This window comes from Aquila chrysaetos, chromosome 9 (assembly GCF_900496995.4).
Source record: "Aquila chrysaetos chrysaetos chromosome 9, bAquChr1.4, whole genome shotgun sequence".
Lineage (NCBI taxonomy): Eukaryota > Metazoa > Chordata > Aves > Accipitriformes > Accipitridae > Aquila > Aquila chrysaetos.
In genome coordinates, this window is record NC_044012.1 from 43,457,614 (window position 1) to 43,481,250 (window position 23,637).

At 69.2% G+C, this 23,637-nt stretch overlaps 2 protein-coding genes across 2 annotated transcripts; one reads left to right on the plus strand and one right to left on the minus strand.

Annotated features, from left to right (window-relative positions):
* The first annotated feature begins 701 nt into the window (after positions 1-701).
* Positions 702-10,230, plus strand: RASAL1 (RAS protein activator like 1). The gene is made up of 21 exons (XM_030026631.2): positions 702-830; positions 2,418-2,474; positions 2,565-2,678; positions 2,776-2,837; positions 2,929-3,058; positions 3,916-3,997; positions 4,079-4,216; positions 4,499-4,587; positions 4,722-4,839; positions 4,932-5,085; positions 5,277-5,341; positions 5,482-5,594; positions 5,791-5,983; positions 6,072-6,209; positions 7,002-7,146; positions 7,399-7,574; positions 7,664-7,801; positions 8,590-8,725; positions 8,821-8,941; positions 9,050-9,114; positions 9,583-10,230. Exons 1-21 carry the CDS (start codon positions 766-768, stop codon positions 9,840-9,842), a joined length of 2,559 nt encoding a protein of 852 aa, XP_029882491.1. The 5' UTR covers positions 702-765; the 3' UTR covers positions 9,843-10,230.
* DTX1 (deltex E3 ubiquitin ligase 1) lies at positions 10,166-21,330 on the minus strand. Its single transcript, XM_030026632.1, has 10 exons — positions 21,204-21,330; positions 19,209-19,979; positions 15,155-15,815; positions 12,722-12,783; positions 12,423-12,584; positions 12,093-12,154; positions 11,778-11,936; positions 11,500-11,661; positions 11,324-11,413; positions 10,166-10,770 (listed from the first exon to the last, which is right to left on the minus strand). Exons 2-10 carry the CDS (start codon positions 19,465-19,467, stop codon positions 10,546-10,548), a joined length of 1,842 nt encoding a protein of 613 aa, XP_029882492.1. The 5' UTR covers positions 19,468-19,979; positions 21,204-21,330; the 3' UTR covers positions 10,166-10,545.
* Between the last annotated feature and the right edge of the window lie 2,307 nt (positions 21,331-23,637).

Below are 23,637 nucleotides of genomic sequence, written 5' to 3' on the forward strand. Positions count from 1 at the left end.
TCCCCGGTCTGGCTCAGCGCGTCCCTTGCAAGGGCGGGGGGCACGCAGGGGTGGGGGGGCGAGGTCCCATGGGTGTCTCTGGTAGCGCTGTGCCAGCAGCCCCCCAGGCAGCCTGCTTCTTCCACTGCCCCCCCACCCACCCACCCACCCCGAGGCCAGTGCTCACCCCAGGCTCCCCACGGTACCCACCCCCACTTTGGGGTACAAGCAGAGCCCCCCCAACCTGGGGACAGTCCCTTGTGCCACTCAGCTGTGACAGGCTAGAAGTTGCCCCCCCGCCAAGGGGCCAGCGCTCTGCAATGGTCCTGTGCCTCAGTTTCCCCATCGCTAGAACGGGGCCGGGGTGGGGGGACGGACGATGACTTTCCCCACGCTGGCTGTCAGTGGTACGCAGAGGGGGGGGGGGGGGATGACACCCCCACAGTGAGTTCCCTGTGGCTACCAGCCTGGTGCCGGTGGGCCGGTGGGCACGAAGCCAGCCCACCCGAGCTCGCCCGCCGCCGCGTGCCCGCGCGCTCCGGCTCGCTTGCTCTCGCCCGCTGCTCCGGCGCAGGTGGGGAGCGAAGCGGCGAGAAAAACAATCGAGAAGAGGAAAAAGGAAGAAGCGACAGCGAGAAGCGGGCGAGGAGGAGGAGGAGGAGGAGGAGGACGGTGCTGGCAGCCCCACCGGCGGTGGTGGTGGTGGGGGGGGGGCTCGGGGCACCTCGGGGGCACCCATCGCAGCCCCCCATGGACTTCTAGGTGCCCACCCCGAAGTTCTCCGGCATGGCCAAAACCACCTCGCTGCACTGCCGGGTGGTGGAGGGGAAGGACCTGCCTGCCAAGGATGTGTGAGTGGCTCGGGGGGGGCTCTCGGTCCCCCAATTTCCCCTGGCCCCCCCACCCTGGGAGATGTGGCGGGGGGGTTGGTGGGAGCCCCGGGTGCTCTGCTCTCTGTGCGGTTTTGGGGGTCCCTGCTTGCACCCATGCTAGCAGGGACCCATTGCTGCAAAGGGGGGGTCTGGGGGTGGCAGGGGACTGCCAGCCCCCTCAGCCCCCCCCCCCTCACCAGAGGTGTATGAGCTCCCCAACCCCTTAAGCATCCCTTTGCTACCCCCCAGCAGGGTGGGCACGGGGTATCCCCCCAAGGCTGTGGGTAGCACTGGGGGGGGGGGGCACCCCCACATACCTGCTGGGCATCCGTGCCCTTGGGGTGGGGGGCTAAGTGAGGGGGGGAGTGGGAAGACCCCCCTGCCCGCTCCTGCCCCACGGATATGCCCCGGCAGAGCTGGCAGCCCCGGGCTCCTCCGGATGTGCCAGCCTGGCAGTGCCGGCCGCTCCCAGGGCTGGGCAGCCGGGGACGGCCGTGGGCAGCGGGACCTCCCTGCCTCAGTTTCCCCACCTGACCAGGGGTCATGGTGCTGTGCGAGGTGCCTCGCTCGGGGGGGGGTCTGGGCACGGCGGGGTGATCCAGACCCACCAGGACAGGGATGAGGTGCCCAGTGCCGCTCCCAGCCCCCCCCAAACCCAGCTTGGGGCCGTCCTGGGGCTGCGGAGGGGCTCGGGGTGACCCGCTCCCGTCCGGGCTCTCGAGGGGGACGGGAGCTGTCAACCCCACAGCGCGCTGCCGAGGTTTGCCCGCCTGTCCCTGCCAGACCTGCCAGGTCCGGGGGCTTTGCTTTGCTGGGAGGCATTGAGATACCCCTGGGGATTAACAACGCCCTTCGTTAGCCAGCGTGCAACATCGCCCGCTGAGCCCGCAGCGGCAGCCGGGACCATCCCGTCGTGTCCCCCAGCCCGTGGCTGGGACGGAGGCTGGGGTCACCTCCCTCGCCCCACTTGGGGTCTGGCTCCTTGCTGTAGCACGTCTCGTCATCCCCTGCCTCCAGCAGCTGGGGATTCGGGGCTCCAGCATCGCCCCCGGCACGCCACCCTGGGGCTGGCATCCCTCCGTGCTGGTCCGGCTGCCATAAATGAGCGGGGAAGGGGCTTTGCAGGGACCAGGTGGAAGACCCCTGGATCCAGCCCTCATCCCCTCCATCCCGTCCTCCCCCACGGAAGGGGTTAAGCCGGGGATGGGCCCTGGGCCAGGCCGGTGTCACCCTGACACTGTGGTTTGCCACAGAAACTCAGGCAGGCTCGGCTGTGCTGCTGGAGACACACGGGTACCCACGGGTGGGGGGCACCGGGACGCAGGGTGATGGTTCAGGGTGGCCCGCGGTGGGGGCTGGGAAAAGGTGTCCCCGTGCCGATGTCAGCTACGGGGCTGGGCTGAGACCGGACAACTCATCTCACCCCCCGGAGGTTGGTGCTTCGCCGGCGGCGTTTGAAGTGATGCTCAGATCCAGCACCCTGAGCCCCCCCAGTAGCAGCCCCCAAGGATGGGTGGGACCCCCAGGTGGGGGGCTGACCCCATGCACCCACGTCCCCCTGCCCAGGTCCGGCTCCAGCGATCCCTACTGCGTGGTCAAGGTGGACAACGAGGTGGTGGCCAGGTACGGGGGACACCGTGCCACCCCGGGGAGGGGACGCGCGGGAACGGGTGCTCTCCCTGGGGGTGCAGCCACCTCTCCCATCACCGGCAGGACGGCCACGGTGTGGAAGAGCCTGAACCCTTTTTGGGGTGAGGAGTACACCCTGCGCCTGCCCCGCGGCTTCCGCAGCCTCGCCGTCTACGTGCTGGATGAAGACACCATCGGGTAGGGGAGACAGTGGGGTGGGCACCGGGGAGCCCCCCCGAGGGGTGGCACGTCCCCGTCGGTGGCCTCAGCACCCACCACGTCTCTGCCCTCGCAGGCAGGACGACGTTATCGGCAAGGTCTCGCTCAGCCGCCGGCAGATCTCGGCTGAGCCGCGGGGTGAGTGGGGGGCACGGCGCGGGGCTGGGGGGGGGGGGGCAGTGGGACCCATCCTGGCACCATGGGGCACACACCCCGTCCCCCTCGGCAGGCGTTGACGGCTGGCTCAGCCTGGCGCCCGTGGACCCGGACGAGGAGGTGCAGGGCGAGATCCACCTGGAGCTGCAGGTCCCGGAGCAGGGCCACCCACGGGTGCTGCGCTGCCACCTCATCGAGGCCAGGTGGGGGGGGGGGGGGGCGGGCTGGCACAGCCACCCCCAGGGTCTTATTTTTGGCTGGTGGAGTCTGGGCGGTGAGAGGAGGGGAGGTGATGGGGACAGCAGTGGCACGGGGCTCGTCCTCCCCTCTCGGCACCAAGAAGGGTCCTCGCTCTGTCCTGCTTGGGGACATCGATGATGCCGACCCACATGTCACGATGCCGTGGGGTCTCAGTGGGGTATGAGCCACCTTGGACACTGCCAGCCCCGCTCGGGGCCGGGGACAGGGGGACAAGGGGCAGAGCTGGGTGGCCCAGAGGGCCACGGGGTACCTGGGGACGATGCCCATCCTGGCTCTCCTGCCAGGTTTCTCCCCTTCGGCTTCGAAATCGGGGGAAACTGAGGCACGCCCCAGGCTGCCCCTCCGCTTTGCTCTGGTGTGCGTGTGCCTGCGTGTGCACGTGTGTCTGCATGTGTGCGTGCGTGTGCCCACACACGCGGCTGCCAGACGGCGGGATGCTGGCAGCGGAGCAGGCAGCAGAGGCAGCATCCCGCTGCCATGGCAACCGAAGCGGGTACCAAGGCAACGGGATGGCCATGGGGACAGCCAGGAGGGACAGCGGAGCCCCCCCCCCGCTGTGCCGTTTGGCCCCCAGGGACCGGAGGAGGAAGGGATTCGGAGCAGGAGCGCTGGGGAATGGGGACCCACTCTCACCAGCTTCCCCCCCCCCTCCGCCCCGCACCTTCTGGTTGCCCCATGGGTGCCTGGTGTGCCCAGGAGAGCTGGGGGAAAAGGGGGGACGTGGGGGTGCAGGGACCATGCTGGCGGGGATGGGCTCCCTGCCCACTGCACCCCCCCACTGACCCCCACCTCCCCACAGGGACCTGGCCCCCCGGGACCTCTCGGGCACCTCGGACCCCTTCGCCCGGGTGTCGTGCTGCGGGCACACGTTGGAGACGGCTGTGAGTCAGGGTGCTGGGTGCTGGGACCCAGAGGCTCTGGCACCCTCGACCCCCACGGCCACCGGTCCCCGTCCCCGGCAGGTGATTAAGAAAACCCGTTTCCCACACTGGGACGAGGTGCTGGAGTTGGAGCTGGCGGAGGGCGAGCCGGGGGAGGCCGTGCTGAGCGTGGAGGTGTGGGACTGGGACATCGTGGGCAAGAACGACTTCTTGGGACGGGTGAGGAGCTCCGGGCACAATGGCATGGGGCAGGGGCCTGGGGGGCACTCCTGCCCCCCCGTTGTCTCCCCGTGCTTGGAGTTCAGGTGACCACAGGTCAGCACCCGCGGGGATGGGCACAGGGGTACGTGCACCCGCTGAGCCGGGGGCAGTGCCACATCCAGACTCCCTGTGTGTCCTGGGTTCTCCTCCGAGGAGGGGTCCCCGCTGGTGGAGAAGCAGGGTGCAGCACGGGGTGCTGGTGCATGCCCCCCGCCTCAGACCCCGCCTCTGGCCCCCCAGGTCGAGTTTCCCCTGGACACCATCAGCACAGACCCCGCCAAGGGCTGGTTCCAGCTCCTGCCTTTCCCCAGCACCACCAAGGACCACGGGTGAGAGCAGCTCCCCAGGGCGGCTATGCCCAGGGCAACACAGGGTGGCCCCCCCCATCCCGGCCGGGAAGGAGCCGGGGTGATGGAGGGCGGTGGGTGCAGGATCTGGCCGATCCCCTCCCGTGTCGTTGCAGGGGGCAGCTGGGCGCCCTGCGGCTGGCGGTGCGGCTGGTGGAGGACACGGTCCTGCCCCCCCCATACTACCAGCCCCTCATCCAGCTCCTCACCGAGCCCATCCTCTGCCAGGGCCAGGTGGGTGCCGGGGCTTGGGGGGGACTTTCGGGGGTGGCCGAGGACCAGACCGGTGTGGGGGCCTTGCCATGCCCACCCTGCCCTCCCCACAGCCCCCCGACGGCACAGCCCTGGCCGTACTGGAGGAGGTAACCTTGGGAGAGAGCCGGCAGGACGTGGCCACCAAGCTGGTGAAGATCTTCTTGGGGCAGGGGCTTGCCGTGCCCCTCCTGGACTATCTCACCACCCGTGAGCTGGCCAGGACCAGTAAGTGCCAGGGCTGGGGGCACCACCTGCACCCCCCTCAGCCAGGAAAGTGGGTTGTCGGGGTCCCCGCAGACCCTTATGGGGAGAAGAGTGGGGCCACCAAGGGGAAGGCAGGAAAGGTGCCACGTGTCCGCGGAGCCTGGCACACCAGGGATGGCTGGGCCATCGCCGTGACCTCTGCGCTCTTCCAGCGGACCCCAACACCCTCTTCCGATCCAACTCGCTGGCCTCCAAGTCCGTGGAGCAGTTCATGAAGGTGAGCGTGGAAGGGGACACCAGAGGGGTCCCCGCTGCGCCCCTCCCGTGACGGCATCGGGGCACAGAGCCGAGTTGCGTCCCAGCAGGGCATCTGGGAACAGTTTGGGGACAAAGATGGTGACTTCCCATCCTTTGCAGGTGGTGGGGCTGCCCTACCTGCACGAGGTCCTGAAGCCCGCGGTGAACCGCATCTTTGAGGAGAAGAAGTATGTGGAGCTGGACCCCGGCAAGATGGAGCTGAGCCGCAGCAGGCGAGTGCTGGGGGACGGCTGGGGGGGGGGGACATGGCGCCTGGCACATCCGAAATCATCCCCATCCCGGTGTCCCCTGCGGGAGGGGGTCACCCATTGCTGCTGAGCCCATGGGTCACCTCGATGGCTTTTGGCCAACTCGGGGTGGCCCATTTGTGAGCATCGGGTGCCCCCTGACCCAGCGGCGTTCCCGCAGGAGGATCTCCTTCAAGGGGTCCCTGTCGGAGGCGCGGGTGCGGGAGAGCAGCCTGGAGCTGCTGAAGGGCTACCTGGGGGACATCGTCGACGCCATCGTGGGCTCGGTGGAGAAGTGTCCCCTCCTCATGAGGGTGGCCTTCAAGCAGCTCCGCAGGCGGGTGGAGGAGCAGTTCCCCTCGGCGCGGCACGAGGTAGGGCAGGTGGCACGGCCGGGGCTGGGGGTCCGCACGCCGCCGGGACCACCGGCCTGAGCCCTGAGCTGTCCCTTTCCCCGGCCAGGAGGTGCGGTACTTCTCCATCAGTGGGTTTCTCTTCCTCCGCTTCTTTGCCCCCGCCGTCCTCACCCCGAAACTCTTCAGCCTCCGGGAGCAGCACGCCGACCCCCGCACCGGCCGCACGCTCCTGCTGCTCGCCAAGGTGTGGGGACCCCCGGGAGGGATGGGGATGCTGGGGAGAGATGGGGACCTTAGGGATGGATGGGGACACTGGGAAGGGATGGGGACCCTTGGGGAAGGATGGGAAGCCCAGGAAGGCATGGGGACCTTGGGGAGTGATGGGGACCCTGGGGAGGGTTGGAGACCACTGGGAGAGATGGAGATCCTTGGGAAAAGATGAGGACCCTGGGGAGGGTTGGGGACCCCAGGGAGAGATGGGGACCCCAGGGAGGGACGGGGAACCTGGGGAAGGGCAGGGACCCTGGGGAGGCGTGCGGACCCTGGGGAGGGACAGGGGTCTCAAGGAGGGATGGGGACTCCAGAGAGGGACCCCGGAAAGGACAGAGACTTCAGGGAGGGTTGCGGACCCTCTGAAGAGATGGGGACCCATGAAGGATGGGGACACCAGGAAGGGATGGGGACCCCAGAAAGGCAGGGAGACCCAGGGGAGGGATGGCAATCCCAGGGAATGGGAGAGAGCAGAGCCATTCCTGCCCCCGTGCCACATGCCACGGGCTGGCTCCTTCCCACGCCGCTCGAGGCCAGCCCTGCTCGTCACCGGGCCGTGCCACCCCGCGTCGGACACAGCGCAGGAGCCGGCCTGGGACAGCAGTCGGGTCCCATCACCCCCCAGCTGCTCTGCTTTTCCACTTTCCTCCCCAATTCCCAAGCCCCCCTGGGGGTTCAGGGGAGCAGCAACCCCGGGGTCGCTCCCCCCGCAGCCCCCACGCCAAGGGGGGGTACGGCAGCCTGAGCCCTTTCCCACGCGGGGCAGGCGCTGCAGAGCATCGGCAACCTGGGGCTGCAGCTGGGGCAGGGCAAGGAGCCGTGGATGGCCCCGCTGCACGCCGTCCTGCTGCCCAGCGTCACCCGCGTCAAAGCCTTCCTGGACAATCTGGTCGCGGTGGAGAGTGCCGAGGGTGAGCGGGCACACCGGGCACCGCGGGGGCACTGCTGGTGCCGGGTTCTGGCCGTGCCAGCACCTGATACCAGGCGGTGCCGTCATCCCTGCCGTCCCCCGCATCCTGGGAGCATCCTCGGGGAGGGGGACCCGCTTGGTGCCATGCGGATTCTGCCAGGGTGGCTGGGGACGGGCGTCCTGGGGCTGGGGGAGGCGGTGGCACTTGGGGTGATGCCGCTGCCTCCCTTGCCCGGCTGTGCCGTGGCCACAGCGGGCGAGGAGCCGGTGCTGCCGGCACTTTTCCGTCCCCCGGCCACCATCAAGGAGGGGTACCTGCACACCCGCACGGCGGGGGGGCCTGCCCTGCTGCCCCGCTTCGCCTTCAAGAAGAGGTACTTCTGGCTCAGCACCGAGGCCCTGACCTACTCCAAGTCCCCCGAGTGGCAGGTGGGTGCTGCCTGTGACCCCCCACCCCACGCCGGGTGCCCAGGGAGGGGATGCGGGTGCAGTGAGTTGCGGTGTTTTGGGGTCCCCAGGTGCGCTGCTCCATCCCCGTGCCGTGGATGCGGGCGGTGGAGCGGGTGGACGAGGGCACCTTCCAGCACCCCCACGTCATGCAGATCGTGGCACAGGATGGTGCTGGGCAGCTCCACACCACTTACATCCAGTGCAAGGTGGGTGCCCCCCACCCCTCCCTGGGCAACCCGGGAACCCCCCACCCCAGCGCCCCAGGAGCTCCCTCCCCGGCACCCAGCCGTGGGGCACCCCTGGATCCCATGGTGACAATGGGAATGGTCCTGGTCCCAAATCCAGCTATACCCAGGCACCAGCTGTACTGGGAACCCTGAGGTGCCCACCCCTGGCTGTACTGGGGTCAAGGGGGTGTCTGGGCCCTGGCTGTACTGGGGAAATTGGGGTATCCTACCCTGGCTGTACTGCGGTTACTAGAGTACCAGCTCTGGGATACTGGGATCAGTGGGCTATCCAGCCATATCTGTACTGGGGTCTCTGGGGTACCAGCTCTGGGATACTGGGATCAGTGGGCTATCCAGCCATATCTGTACTGGGGTCACTGCAGTACCAGCTCTGGGATACTGGGATCAGTGGGCTATCCAGCCATATCTACACTGGGGTCACTGGGGTACCAGCCCTGTCTGTACTGGCATCACTGGGGTCCCAGCCCTATTTGCACTGGGATCACTGGGGTACCCTGGCTCCTGTGGTGTGGTGTCATCTCCTCACCAGGTCCTACCTGGACACCTTTGCCATCAAACTGTCACTCCCAGTCACCTGGCCCTGGTGCCCACCACCATCCCCAGTGCCCACCCCTACCGAGGACCCCGTCGGCATCACCCGTGCCCACCTCCGCCCTCCTCCTCCTCCTCCCCGCTGACAGCACCCGGTGCAGGGTGCCCGTGGGTACCCAGCGGGATGCCACCCCCCCCCTCCCCTGTCCCCGCAGAGCGCCCAGGAGCTGTGGCAGTGGCTCTGGGCGGTGCGGCAGGCCAGCAGCACCAACGAGGCCATGTTGCCCACCTGCCACCCGGGCATCTTCCGCGCCGGCCGCTGGACCTGCTGCCTGCAACCTGCCTGCACCGGTAAGGCCGGCGGGCAGCCTGGGCGAAGGTTCCCCCCCCCCGGGATAAGGGGTGCGGGGGTCCCCCGGTACCCCCACCGCGCCTGTCGTTGGCAGCGCCCGGGTGCAGCCGGACCCACAGCACCGTGGTGCTGGGCGAGTGGAGTGACCCCCTGGACCCCGCGGCGGCGGCGCAGACCCTCTACGGGCACCTGCGGCAGGCGGGGGCACGGTTGCGGTGAGGCTGGAGGTGGGGGGGGGGGGCTGGCCCGTGGCACGGGGGTCCCGGGGGACCGTGGGTGCTGGCGGGCAGGGTGGGAGCGTGCTGAGGGTCCCTCTCCTGCAGGGTGGCGGGGGCCGAGGGTGCCGAGGGCAGCACGGCGTCCGAGCCCCCCTGCCCGGGGCAGGCAGGTACGGGTAGCCCTACTGGGGGGGTGAGGGGGGGGGTGATGGGGATCCTGCACCCTGGGGTGCTGCCTGGGGCAGCTGGCACACACATGCACACCCCTGCACACGCATACACCCCCCCCCAATAAACACGGACCCATCCCCACGCACACAATCCCCCCCCACCCCGTGTCCGTGGGGCGTTGGGGGGGCATGGTGGCGTAGAGTGGGACGGGGGGGGACGGATGAGGGGTGGTGGGACTGGCTGGGATGGGGGGGGACGGGGTGGGACATAGTGGGATGGGGGGTGGTATGTTGGGGGGCGGCACGTTGGGGGGCGGCCAGGGTGGGTGTCAAGGGTGGGTGTCAGGGATGGGTGCCGGGCGTGGGTGATGAGGGCGTAGCCCGAATGGGTGCCGGGGGTGTATCGCGAGTGGGTGCCGGGGGGGTCGGTGCCGGTCGAGGCGCTGACCCTACCGGGGGGGGGCGCAGGCGGACCCCTCGGGGGGCGGCTGCAGGCGGTGCTGCGGGACCTGGACATCGCCCACGACGCCTTCGCCCGCCGCGACGGCGCTCCGGGGCCGCCCCCGAGCCCCCCCCCCGGCTCCCAGCCCCCCCACGACCCCCTCCCCGGCCCCGGCGCCCGCCACTTGAACGGCGGCGGCTGGGACTACACCTCCCAGCATGCCCTGCGCCCCCTCCGCGCGCCCAGCCCGGCCCGCCCGGGCCGCGGTGCCTGCTGGGAGTTGTAGTCCACACCGCCCACTCCCCTCTCGCTGCCCCCGCCCGCCTCCTCCCTCTCGGCGGGACCCTCATCCCACCCGGGGCCCGTGTCCAGACAGCGGGGCTGGGGCCCCCCAGCACACGCGTGTGCAAACACACCCACCCACCCACACGCTCTCCTCTGTCCACGGGGGGTGCCCCAAACCCCCCACCATCACCACCAGCCCAGCATCCCCAAAGGGAGTGAGTGACACCCACCCTCAGCGGCACCCCACTGGGGGACGGATCCTGCGGCGATGCCACTCGGCACCCCGGGAAGGCGGGAGGTGCAGGGACTCGAGTGGGGACACGGTGGGGACACGGGGACACCGTCCCGGCGCGGGGTGTATTCTGTAACACGGAGATGTACACATGGCACCGGCTGTATGCGGCTCCGTGGGGGTGGCGGCGGGTGGCACGGGTGGCACGCGGCGGCTGACGCGCGAAGAGGCCACGGATAGAAAAAGAAAAGCACCAGCCCACGATGCTATCGCCACGGGAGCGGGGCAAACCGGGATGGGGAGGCGGGGGGAACGACACTGGGATGCGTGGCGGGTGGCACCGGGTGGCCCAGGATGGGGGAACGAGCCCACCCGGCAGGGCTGCGGCGTCGGCAGCGAAGCGGCGCGGGCGGCGGCGGCACGGGCAGGGACGCGGGGGAGAGGGGGCGGTGGGAAGCCCCTCACCCTTGCCTCAGTCCTTCAGGGTGGCCTCAGAGACTCCCTGGGCCAGCAGCTCGGCCAGGACGTTGTCCAGGTAGTTGGGGTCGGGGTAGCCGTGGCCCGTCAGGTTGGAGCCGAACTCGGTCTTGTGGTGGATCTCGTTCCACACCACCGTGTCCGACTCCCCCGTGGTGTTGGAGGTGCCGATGGTGAAGATGAGCCGCCGGTCCCAGGCCACGATCAACAGCTTAAGCACCTGCGGCGGGCGGGCACGGCCATCGCTCGCCCACCCGCTACCCCCAGCCCTCCTCCTGCCCGGCACAGCACGGCCCCCAGCACCCCAGGGTGCAGGATTCAGCCTCGGCATGGTGCCCGCATGGTGCCACCTTTCCCTGCGGCACACCCCAGCCCTACCCTGGCACTGCCGCATCTTCCCCTTCCCATCCCACCCCATTCCTTCCCATTCTATCCCATCCCATCCCTTCCTACCTCATCCCTTTTCTTCCCACCCCATCCCATCCCTTCCCATTCTATACCATCCCATCCCTTCCCATTCCTTCCAATTCTATCCCATCCCATCCCTTCCTACCTCATCCCTTCTCTTCCCACCCCATCCCATCCCTTCCCATTCTATCCTATCCTTTCCCATCCCATCCCTTCTCTTCTCACTCCGTCCCTTCCCATTCTATCCCATCCCATCCCTTCTCTTCCCATCCCATCGTATCCCATCCCATTCCCTTCTCATCCTATTCTATCCCTTCCCTTCCCTTCCCTTCCCATCCCACCCCGGTGCCATCGGGGATGCTCACCTTCCTGCCCTTCTCGTTGTCGGGCAGGTAGCAGTGCCGTGGGAAGCCGCGTGCCGTGAACTTCTTGCCGGGATTGGGGTGCTCTGGGCCCTGGGTGAGAGGGCAATGGGGCGAGTGGGTGGCACAGGGTGGGGGCACCCAGCCTGGCAGGGGTCCCGGGGTGGTGGGTTCCTCACCTGGATGCCGGTGGGGATGTCGTAGACGATCCGGATGGTTTTGGAGTCGGTGTAACCCGGGAGGGAGTGGGGGATGAGGTGGAACTCCATCTTCCCGGGGGGCTGCGTGCCCGTCTTCTCCCCGTAAATGGCCTTACAGGTGGGGCACTGCAGGCTGCCGTCCTGTGCGGCACCCGGGCGAGCCTCAGGGACGGCACCGAGTCCGCAGCACCCACCCGTGGGGATGGGTGACCGTGGGGAGGGTGTCCCCCCGCGCCGGGGGGGGGGTCCTGGCTCACCTTGTTGCCGTTGTTGTACATGGCCAGGAGGCAGAGGAGGTGGTACATGTGCCCACACTTGCCCAGCTTGCCCACCAGCTCCGGCTTGATGCCCCTGTGGCTGAGGACACCTTCGTAGCCGGAGGAGGTGACCAGCCGCTCCATGCAGATGGTGCAATCCTGCCGGGCGCAGGTTGCCGGGCGTCAGCGGCCGGGTGGGACGGGGGGCTGCCCGTCCCCTGCCCGCACCTCTCCCCGTGCCCAAGACCTGTGAAATTCCAGCAGCCCCGGGGTGAGTGCGTGCCCGAGCTGCGGTGCCCGGGGATGCCCACTCACCTCGTCCGGGGGGTTCTTCACCTTCTGGATGTAGCGGCGCACCACGTCCTCGGGGGTCTTGCCTGCCGCGGGCAGAGGGGGCGATGCCGTCAGAGCCTGCCCACAGTGGCCCCAACGCCCTGCCACCCCTGCCACCAGGATGGGGAGAGCACGAGGAGGAGAGGGTGCCAGCATGCGGCATGGAGGAGCTGCGGGCATCACCCCAAAACCCTTGGGCAAACCCCTTGGGGCTCCCACCCCTGCAGTCAGCAGCAGCACCCGTGCCTCAGTTTCCCCTCCGGCAGGGGTTGGCATGGCCGAGGGCACGCAGGGACGCCGGCGGCTCCTTACTCTTTTTGAGATGCTTCTTTTTGGTTTTCCTGCAGATGCCGTTGACGCCGGGCACGGGTTTGATGTCACTCTTGCTGACGGGCGGCGGGTGCAGGATGGGTTTGGGGGCACGGGTCAGGCAGACGGGCAGCCCGGCGGCACACATGAGGATGCCCGTCATCCCTGCATCAGGGGAAAGGTGCTGTCCGTCTGTCCACCCAATATCCATCCATCCTTCCCACTGCCTGGCTGTGCCCCAGCCCCGTGCCCTGCCCCTCAGCCCCTCGATGACACCCGGCCGGAGGCAGGACCCCCCTTACCTGCGAGGGCGGGATGGACGGGGCCGGTGCCGTTCAGGTTCTTGACTGGGAGGGCTGGCACCCTGCGCGGAGACAGGAGGGGAAGGGGCTCAGCCAGGCTGGTAGGGCTGTCCCTGTCCCCTCCGCGCATGGCATGTCCTCAGGGCAGCGTCCTCGCCATGGGACACGGGGCAGCATGTCCCGTTGCCAGCCCTGGTGGTTGCTGTCCCATCTCACGGGGCTGTCACCCAGTGCCATGTCTCCATCCACCCAATGGTGCTGGGGACGTCTCGACCCACGGAGGGTGCCTCATCGGGATGTCCCACTGGCGATGCCCCACGTCCCGCATCCCCCACGGGGACCGTCCCTGCACCTCGGCACCTCACCCATCACCCTGGCCATCACTCCCATGCCCCAAGGGGACCCTCACCCCTCCAGGGCTGTCAGCACCGAGACCCCCAGGGCGATGGCACGGTGCCTCCCCACCCGCTCGTCCCCGCTGACCCAGGGCACCTCGTGTGCGCCAGTGTGTGCACCCACGCGTGCACCCGTGGCTGGGCGTGTGCACGGTGCTGGGTGCGCACCCGTGCGTGCAAGGGTGGGTGTTGCAGGTGGGAGCATGAGCAGATGCGTGTGCAGGCAAATCCGGGTGGGAACAGGGATCTCGTGTGCAGGTATGGATGTGGCTGTGCCCATGGGTGAGGGTGGATGGAGGGAGGGATGGACAGAGGGATAGGTGGAGAGAGGGAGGGAGGGATGGACAGAGGGATGGACAGATAGATGGCTGGCTGGCCAGGAGGGTGGATGGGTGGATGGATGGATGGGTGGATGGATGGAACAGGGCACGCAATGGGATGGAGGATGAGCAAGGAAGCACAGCAGAGCAGCCCCGCACGGTGCCCGAGCACTCTCCTGCCCTCACCCCACTCCAGCACCCCACAGACAACTGCTCGCCCCTGCTGCCTGCTCCTGCCCACATCCCGAATCCCACTGCCAGCTCACATCTGCATCCTGCTGCCTGCTCATGCCCACATCCCGAATCCCACTGCCGGCTCACATCCACATCCCACTGCCCCAGCTCAGCAGCCCGAACAGCAGCCCCCACCAGCAGCGTCATCCCCTGCCAATCCCAAAAGCCCCCCACGCACACAACCATCACGGTGATGAGTTCGGTAGCGCTCAGCCCCACTCGAGCCGGGGCTGCGGGCGTTTTCCCTCCCATTCCCAAAGCTGCCCTTACTCATGCCGAGGCCAGGGCAGTGGCGGAGGTCTCAGCCCAGCCTCCCCCCCGGGGTCTTCCTGGCCCCCCTCCTACCTGTCCATGGGGATGCGTGGGATGGGGCCTGTGTGCCGGTATGGGGACTGGGACAGTGATGGGGACAGGGACCGCTTGGCCCAGCACCCGGCAGGCGGAAGCGAAAGCAGCACGTCAGCAGGGGAAGGAAATGTGCCGGGACTTGCCGGGGGCTCAGCGAACCTGCCACCCCCCCGTGCCCCGCAACCCGGGGCTGGATTCTGCTCCCATGGCAGGGAGCTGGGAGGAATGGGACAGGCTGTCCATTTGTCCCCCGGGACGGCTCACTGCAGCCCAGGGCACTCACTCCGCTCTGGGGGGGGCTCTGACCAAATACCCCGAGGCCGGATCCGGACCAGTTCCCACCCGAGTGAGCGGCAACGGGGCTTTCCCACGCCGGCGGGCTGCCAGCCATGCCGTCACAGCCTGCTCGTCAAGTCACGCTCGGGGCCATGGCCGCTCCTGCGTGTCCTGGTGACAACCCGGTGCCGAGAGCCCCAAGGGGACGCTGGGCTGACCCACCAAGGGGTACAGCTGTGGGGGCTTGGGTGCCAGGAGAGGGACACCCACTGGGACACCCCACTGGGGGTCTGCTCAACCACCCCCATCCCCTCGGCGAGTTATTCCCATCACGCGTGGGACACCGGGGCTGTGGTCCCCACGACCGTGTCCTCCCAGGGATCTGCCTGGTGGCATCGGGTCACGAGCCGGGGTCATAGACCCTGTGCTGGCCAGCGGGGACACAAGCCCCCTGTGACCAGGCACTCCGTCTCCTCCAGCTGGCATGGCACAGCGTGCCACGGCATGGCACACAGCGTGGCACGGCATGGCGTGACACGGCACGGCACGCTGCACAAGTCACCGCAGCCCCTCTGCAGGGGCAGGGATCCAGGGGACCATCTGGGACGAGCCAGCTGCTGGGGTTGTCCCTCCTGCCACCACGTCCCCAGGCTGGGGTGCCCGGGGCTGGGGGTGACGCAGTGCCAGAAAGGCCGGGGCTGCTCGTTGCAAGGAGACAGAAGGGGACGAGGAACCTCCATCTCCCTTTTCCCGTGGCTCTGTGGCACCCATCCCGGCACCCACCTTGCCTGGCATCCCCACAGCCTGGGTGACACCGTGACCATCCCCTTCCCCAGGCCACCCTCCCTCAGCCAGCTTACCCCGGGGGGACGGTGGCACGGGCACCGAGTCCGGCCCCCCGCTGCGTGCCGGGCTGGTTGAGGTTGTTAAGCCCGGGCAGCGGCACCCCGCCGGGCACGTTCTGGTTGGGGGCAAACGCCCCGCCGGGCACCCGCAACCCCTCGCCCTTGGCCGTGCCACCCGCTACCGCCGCCGTCCCCGTCCCCGCCGGCCATAGAGCCGCCCCGGCAAAGGTGCTGCTCTGGCGGACGGCGCCCGGGTAGAGCTTGCGGCGTTGGGAAGCCAGGATGGCGTTGGAGGCGGCGCGGGTGCTGTTGACCAGCAGGCACTGCGGGCAGGAGCAGGGTGTCCCCGTGCTGGCGCCCACCGGCCACGACTGCGACTTGGGGATAGAGCCCATGGTGAGGGGATACGCCAGGTCCATGCGACGGCGGAGCCGGCGCTTGCGTTGGGTTTGCCGGTTCATTTGGGACATGCTGCTGAAGTAGATGAGGTAGCAGAAGCCCAGGGAGGAGAGGTCCAGCCAGGGGTGCTGCTTCTCGTAGGCGTTCTGGATGGTGATGCAGATGTCCATGTCGTAGGGCGTCCAGGAGCTGTTGTCGTTCTCCCACTCCCACACGATGCCCTTCCCCGGGGCCGAGGACGGGTCGTAGAAGTTCCTCCGTACGGGGCGCATGGTCCCTGGGGAGACAGCGGGGGTGAGCGCCCATGGGGCTCCAGCACCCCGGGGTGCTGGCAGAGGGACCTGTGCCTGCACGCAAGCGTGCGTGTCCGGCTCCCAGCCCGGCACCCCACGGGCACGGAGATGCAGAGGCGCTTTGGGGTGCAAGCAGCCACTCTCACCCTCCGCAAAGCACCCCGGGGTGCAGGAGGGGTGACGGCCACCGCACCCCAACAGGCAGCACCCGCCTCCACCTCTGCCGAGCAGCGGCAGCCGCGGCGTGCGATGGATCGATCGGCGTGTCTGCGGGGCTGCGCCTCCCCGGGGACTCGTGAGGCTCAACAACCCTCCATTAGCGGCGGCAGCGGTGTTGGCTTGGCCGCCGGCCGGGCTGCCGGCGGTCGGGATCACGGCCCTGGCCACCGTGGGAAGGGCGATGCTGCTCAGCCCCCAGCGCCTTTTTCCATCCCTCTGGTCCAGGCCCATCTCCGCTTTCCCCGGCCAGGGTCTCCTTGCCATCCCCGGGGCGGAGGGAGCATTTCCCGGTCAGGACTGGGTTTCCTGACAGCTGCCGCAGCTCCGGCCAGCACCGGCAGTCACGGGAGCGAGGTGTTTTCCCCCACGCACGGCCAAATCCTGGCCCCTCGCTGCTCGTTTGCGACCGAGTTGGATTCTACAGCCGCCTCGGAAGCTCCGCGGTGGGGGGATGCATCGCAGCCCCCTCCTCGAGCCGCGGCCCCTGCAGTGCCCCCGTGGCACGGTGCCTTTCTATCCCCTCGCCAGCACCGTTTGCCCAGCCCGATTAACGACGCTAATAACCGTCATTAATCATCGGCCGCGTCAGGCAGCAGAGCCTGGCCCCAGCTGCCGGCTTGTGCTGAGGCAGCTCTGCCGGCAGCCCGGCGGGAGGGAGGCATGGAGGCTGCTCACCCCGCTCCGGCAACCGTGCGGAGAACCGCTCGTCCCTGCTGCCCGCTCCTGCCCCCATCCCGAATCCCACTGCCGGCTCACATCCACATCCCACTGCCCGCTCACGTCCACATCCCGCTCGCATCCACACCCTGCATCCCGCCCGCGTTCACATCCGTGCCTGCCTCCGTGCGTCCATGTCCCCCATCCCGCTGCCCACTCATGCCCGCATCCCGCTCGCATCCATGTCCCGCACCCGCTGGTCCTTGCATCTGCATCCCGCATCCCACTGGTCCTTGCAACTGCATCCCACGTCCCGCTGCCCGCTCACAGCCACATCCCGCGTCCCGCTGCTGCAGAGCAGAGGACAAGGGGAGGACACCCCAGCCCGTGCATCTGGGCACACGCAGCTCCGGGTCCCCAAGGGCCACCAGCTGCCCCCAGCCCCACAGCCCCCGTCCCATCTGCCAACCGTGCCGGAGCCACCAGGCCGAGCCAGCGTCCCCAGGGCCGCAGGGAGGGGACGCGCGTCCCTGCTGTTTGGAACAGGGTCACCTCATTTCACACCATCGCCGTTTTGGCTTGGGTTTCTCCCTCCCCAGGCACGGTGCAGGCCAAGCCCCCCCCCTCGCCCCCAGCCTGCTGCCCGCCTTCCCTCTGCCCCCACGCCACAGCGGGCACCGGGGGCACCCTCAGCACGGGGGACCCTCGCGTCCCGGAGCACCAGGGGACTCCAGAGACACTTGACAGCCTCCAAACCCGGCTGCCCCCAGCCCACATCCGAGGGCAGAGATGATGGATGGAGGTGGATACAGGGATGGGGCACACGGAGACGACGATGTCGAGGACGATCTTACGGGATGGAGCCAAAGCAATGGCCACGTCCCCTCCCGTGACACCCCTGGGGATGGCGAGGCCCCTTTCTCAGCATCCCTGTCCCCAAGCCCTGCTGGCACGGGGACCGCGGTACCCAGGGACATCCCAGGAGGAGCCGTTTTGCTCCCGGCGGACGTGTCACCCCCCAAACCCAGCCGTGGCCCCACCGTGGGCATGTGTTCCCCGGGAGCACCCAGCACCGTGGCCAGGGGATGCGATACCAGGTGCCTGCTGGCCGAGGACGGGTCTTGGCCAAAGCTGGCAGGAGCTGGCGTGGGGACAGCCAGGGTGTCCCAGTGGCACCCACAGCACTGAGTCAGCGCGGCTGCCGGCACGACCTGGGTTGTGCCGGCGGCCGCGGCCGCCGCACTGACTCAGGGCTGCGGGTGCCAAGTTGCCCCCTGCCAAGCCCGTGACCGGCTGGAGACCGATTCGGAGCCAGGCTTGATGGCAGAGGCAGGGTGGCAGGTCCCTGGCTTGGTCCCCGTCTCAGTCCCCAGCCCATCGCAGGAGCCACATCCACACGCAGGGTCATTCGCTATCGCTGGTGACCGGGAAGGGTGGCATCGGGGGGGGGGGGGGGGGCGGCCATGGGGGTCCTGCTCTGGGGTGGTCCCTGTGTGTCCCCAGGCAAGTCTGGGGGGGGCTGGGAGAGTCACCTGGTGCGTGGCAGGTCCCCTGCCTGGCCTGGGGCCGGACCCTGCCCTCGGTACCCCCACGTTTCCCGACAGGCAGGGATGCAGGGATGGCCAGGAAAGCACCCGAACCAGTGAGTCCCCCGTGGCACAGCCGGCACGTGCCGGTTTAATGGGTCACACTGCAACGGGGACAGATTTAATGGGGTCTGGGCTTGGTGCCGGCACGGGACCGGTTTTGATTTCCCCCGAGGACACGTGGCCTGGATGCGTGCTGCAGCACGGTGTCATCAGCACGCAGGCACCGACCGCCACAGCTGCACGGCTGTGACCAGCCCAGTGCCCACCACAGCTCCCGGTGCCCAAACTGGGGCCTCCCCAGTTCCCTGGGGACCCTGGACGGAGCAGCTTTGTGGGACAGATGGGCGGCCGGTGGGACACACCACCCACCACAGCACCCTATGGGGGGTGAGAGGGGATGGAGGGACTTTGGGACATGTCCCTCCGGGGCAGGGGTCCACGGTGGAGGAGGAAAGTGGGGAGGGGGACAGGAAAGGCCAGGAGGAGCCTCGCGGGGTCCACGGGGGGAGCAGATCTCAGCAGGGCGAGGGTAGGAGAGAAGGAACGTGAAGGACAGATGGACAGAAGAAGCAGGTGTGTGCAATGGGATGGAGGGACAGATGGACGGGCAGACGGGTGGATGGATGGATGGATGGATGGATACAGGGATGAAGTGACAAGTAAGTAGAGATACACTGGGAGGGAGGGAGGGATGGAAGGATGGATGGAATGACAGAAAAACAGATATGCAGTGAGATAGATGCATGGATGAACGGACAGCTGGAAAGATAGATGAATGGGACAACAGGCAGATAAATAGATACACACTGGGGTGGGTGGATGGAAGGATGGGTGGATGGATGGGTGGACAGATGGAAGGATGGATGGAAGGATGGGTGGATGGATGTTCCCGGCTCAGCGCCAGCCCCTTACCCGTGTCCTGCCGGAACTGGTGCATGGACTGGAGGTCGATGACGTAGGGCGCCAGCTGGACGTCGACCTGGCCCAGCACTACGCTGCCACGGGCGTCCTCCTTCAGCACGTTCTCGATGTGGTGGCAGACGGCAGCCGAGTAGGGCCGCCAGCGCCCGTGCTCGTTCAGCCACTCCCACACCACGACACGGGCCAGGTTTTGGGGGGGGAAGCCCAGGCCACCGGAGGCCAGCATGGCCCCCGAGCCTTGTCGCGCCATGCCGGGGGGACGGCGGCTCAGCCCCGCGCCGTGCCCCGGCACAGGGATGCGGGGCTCACCCGGAGCCCTTCCGAATCCTCCTCCCGGCTCCCACCGGCTGCGGGCTCTGGAGCTCAGCAGAGCAAACGCTGCGGGGCTCTGCAGAGGCGGGCGCTGCCAGCCGGGTCCCCAAGGTCCCCGAGCCGCCCGGTCCCGCTCCCCTGGGGCCACCGCGCCGGGCTGGGGCCATCCATCACCCGGCACGTCTTCCTCGGCCCTTCCTCCTCCTCCCCGCGGTGCTGGCAGCGCCCAGGCTCCAAAAAGCCACCGGGACCCCCCCCCGGGCTGCGTTGGCTCAAGGGTGGCCGGTGGCTGCGGATGATGCTGGGGACACACAGCCGAGGTGCCGTCCCCAAGACACCCCCCTCCTCCTCTTCCTCCTCGTGTCCCGCCGCTCAGCCTATGTCCTCGGTGGCTCCACGGCTGTCCGCGCCGCCCAGCACGTCACCGGTGGCAAACGAGGGGGGTGTCACCTGTAAAAGAGGGCCACGGCGCTGGTCACCCTGGGTACCGCCATGTGGGTGGCAGCTGGGGGACCGTCCCCATCACCCCTGCAGAGCCGGCGGGCAGCAAGGCCACTGTGCCCGCAGCCCTGGCAGCGTGGGCTGCCTGCCAGCCCCGGCCGGCTGCCGGCCTCCAACGTGACAGTGGGGACAAGGGGGACGGGGGGGGGGGACGACAGGCGACCCTGTTTACGGCCCTGGGGGGCTGGCGGGGGCCCCGTAAGGCCGGGGAGCCCCATTTCTCCCTGCCCAAGTGGTCTGGGTGCCAGGGAGCCCGCGGCCCCCCGAGCCCGCTCCAGCCACCGCTGATTTATGATCTGCACTGCAGGCATCGGGCTGGGGGTGATCCCGGGCTCCCTGCCCCGGCCCCCCCGCTCCCCCACCCAGCCCCTCGCCCACCCAGGGCACCCCCAGCCCCATGGGGGTGGGTGGGGGGCCAGGGCGGGAGGGGGGGGTGGTTGTTGCACAGCCGCCGTAGGCAGCCAGACGCGCGGACACGGCCAGGCACACACAGACACACTGACACAGAGACACACGCACGGGCACACGCGCTGGCACACGCACAGCCGGTGACACAGACAGACGGCGGGACCGAGACGGACGGACACGCAGGCACAGGGACCCACGGCACCACAACACCCCCCCCCCCCCCAACACACCCCCCAGGGACACACATACACACGCACGGAGACAGGCGTGCACACGCACACCCTCACACCTCCACACGCGTGTGCACCCTCACGCTCACCCGGCACCCGCCGTGACCCCGAGCACCGCCGGAGGGACCCTCACCCCAACCCTAAGGCCCCCCCCCCGGGACCGGGCTGTGGGGACAGAGGAGCCCCGGTGCCAGCCCCCCCCCCCCCCTCACCTCACCCCCCCCCGTGGGGCCCGGCTGCTTTGGGGGGCTGGGTTGAACGGCCAGGCCCGGTCCCCGGTGCCCGGTCCCCCCCCCCCCGCGAGGTGCACAGGCAGCCCCCAGCACCCCCGGTGCCCGCTATCCCCGGTGCACAGGCAGCCCCCGGTACACGGCAGCCCCCGGTGCACGGTCCCTCTCCCCCCCGCTCTCCGGTGCACGGCAACCCTCCAGCCCCCAGGTTCACGGTCCCGCCGCCGCCTCCCCCCGCCCCGCTCCCACCCCCGCCATGGCCGCCGCCGCCGCCGCCCGGCATCGCCCGCGCCCCGCGCCGCTACCTCCGGCAGCCGCAGCCGCAGCGGGACCCGCAGCCGCACCGGGAGCAACCGGCGGCGGCGGCGGGCGCGGGGCCGGGCGGCGGCAGCAGCGCTCCCGCCAGCGCCAGGCAGCCACGGGCACCGGCGGCGGCGCGCACGGCTGCGCGGGCACCCGCACCGGGGACACGCACCGGTACCGGGAACCCGCACCGGTACCGGGAACCCGCACCGGGGACACGCACCGGTACCGGGAACCCGCACCGGGGACAGGGCGTCTGCACTGGGTTCAGGCACCGGCACCGGGGACACGCACCGGCACGGGGCAACACGCACTGGGGGACACACACCGGGACCGGGGACAAGCACTGGGGGCACGTAGGGGACCGGGCATCTGCACCGGGGACCTGTATCAGGACTGGGCACCCGCACCGGGGTCGGGCACCCACACTGGGGACACGCATGGGGGACCGGGGACGTGCACTTGGGACATGTAGGGGACCAGGCACCCACTCTGGGGGCGGGCACCCACACCGGGGACACGCACGAGGGACCGGGGACACACAGGGGACCGGGCATCTGCACCGGGGCCAGGCACCCACACCAGGGACACGCACCAGGACCAGGCACCCACGCTGGGGACATGCACAGGGGACTGGGCACCGATACTGGGGACACATACTGGGGGGACACACCGGTGCCCTGCATTGGGGACCTACACTGGGGACGGGCACCCACACCCAGCACCCACACCGGGGACACCCGCCTGCCGTGGGTGCCCACCCTGGGACCGAGTGCACCAGCCACACGTACACCCACACCAGGTACAAGGCCAGGACCCGCACCCATATCAGGGACCCCTGCCTGGGACCCCCACTGACACCAGGCACCCAGCACCCACACGAGGAACCTGCGCCCAGCGCAGGACCAGGCAGTGGCACCCGCAGGTGGCCCAGCCCCGGGGCACGGGCACACGAGCGTGTCAGAGGGCCGAGCATGAGTGTGCTCACACACACACGTGGGGTGGGGAGTCCCCATGGGGGGCCCACATTGACCAGCCTGGCTGGGGGGGGACCTTGTCCCCTTTAGGGCATGTGGTTCCTGCAGCCCCATGGGGAAACTGAGGCACGGGAGGTGGCAGGAGGCCGTGAGCCTTGGGGACACCCCGGTGTCTGCCACGCTCGCCCCCGTCACCACCCCCCTTGGCCTGGGGGCTCGCAGCTCTGCCTGCCGAGGGACAGATTTGGGGACAGATCTGGGGATGGGGGGGTGTCATTCTGGTTCTGCCTGCGGAGTGATAGATTTGGGGACAGATCTGGGGACGGAGGGGCTGTTGCTCTGACCGTGCTTGCAGAGGGGACAGATCTGGGGACAGGGGAGTTGTCACCCTAAATGTGCCTGTGGAGGGACAGATTTGGGGACAGATTTGGGGACAGAGGTTTTTTTTACTCTGGCCGTACCCATGGAGAGGGCAGATCTGGGGACAGAGGGGTTGCCACTGTGGCCATGTCCGTGGAGGGACAGATTGGGGACAGAGGGGTTGTTCCTCCCGGGCTCTGGCCGCATGTCCCCCCCCTCGCCCCCGCCGCCGGGAAGGGGACACTCACGGGCCGGGGGGGCCGGCCGGCCGGGACCGCCGGGGACCGGGGCTGGCCCTGGGGGTGGCCGGGGGCCGGGCAGCGAGGGCCACGGTGGCCTCGCAGTGCCACCTGGTGGCCTCGGCCACGCCGCGTGGCAGCCCGGGGTGGCACCGTGGGGGGCACCGAGCCCCCCCCCCCGGCTCGGTCCCTGCCCCGAGCACCCACCCCCAGGGCCGGGCAGGGGTCTAGCATAGGGACACCCACCCGTCCCTGTCCCCGTCCCCACGGTGGGGGGACTCGGCTCCCCGTCGGCGCGCATGGGCCCTAGGAGCCACCCACTGCCCCATCCATGCAATGAGCTGCACCCAGGTCTCGTGCCAGGAGCCAGTCCCAGGGGCAAATGGGGCTGGAGGCTGGCACCCTATGCTGTGGCTCAGGCAAGCGTGGGTGTCCCGGGGGGGCTGCTCTGTGAGCCTCATCACCACCCCTGGGACCCACCAGCAGCCTCTCCCCATCCCGGTATGCCCCACGCCTTGCTGGGAGCTGGGCTGGGAGGGCACGTGCTGTTTGGGGAGCTGACGGGGTCACAGAGGTAGTTCGGGGGATGCAGAGCTGGGGACATTGGTGGGGACGTGGGGCAGGGCCCTGTGGGCACTAATAGGCTGTAATTGCTCTGAGTGGCCCCACCTGCCCCCCCCCGGACCCTCCTGACAACCCCCCGCAAGCCCTCCCCTGGCCCAGAAGCCTCATTTCAGCTCAGCTCCGAGCCCTGGTCCCTGCCTGGGCCATGGCATGGCGACCTGGAGCTGGGACAGGGATATGGCATGGGGACACGGAGCTGGGGCAGGGACATGGGATGGGGACATGGAGCTGGGCCA

Excerpts from the sequence above, each read along its gene's own strand:
- RASAL1 (XM_030026631.2), top strand. The coding sequence starts at position 766 with ATGGCCAAAACCACCTCGCTGCACTGCCGGGTGGTGGAGGGGAAGGAC. Across the intron at positions 5,342-5,481 it reads CCGTGGAGCAGTTCATGAAG|GTGGTGGGGCTGCCCTACCT; the intron begins GTGAGCGTGGAA and ends CATCCTTTGCAG. Across the intron at positions 7,802-8,589 it reads CCACTTACATCCAGTGCAAG|AGCGCCCAGGAGCTGTGGCA; the intron begins GTGGGTGCCCCC and ends CTGTCCCCGCAG.
- DTX1 (XM_030026632.1), bottom strand. The coding sequence starts at position 19,467 with ATGGCGCGACAAGGCTCGGGGGCCATGCTGGCCTCCGGTGGCCTGGGC. Across the intron at positions 12,784-15,154 it reads CGTGCCACCGTCCCCCCGGG|GGTGCCAGCCCTCCCAGTCA; the intron begins GTAAGCTGGCTG and ends GTCTCCGCGCAG. Across the intron at positions 12,155-12,422 it reads AAAGAAGCATCTCAAAAAGA|GCAAGACCCCCGAGGACGTG; the intron begins GTAAGGAGCCGC and ends TGCCCGCGGCAG.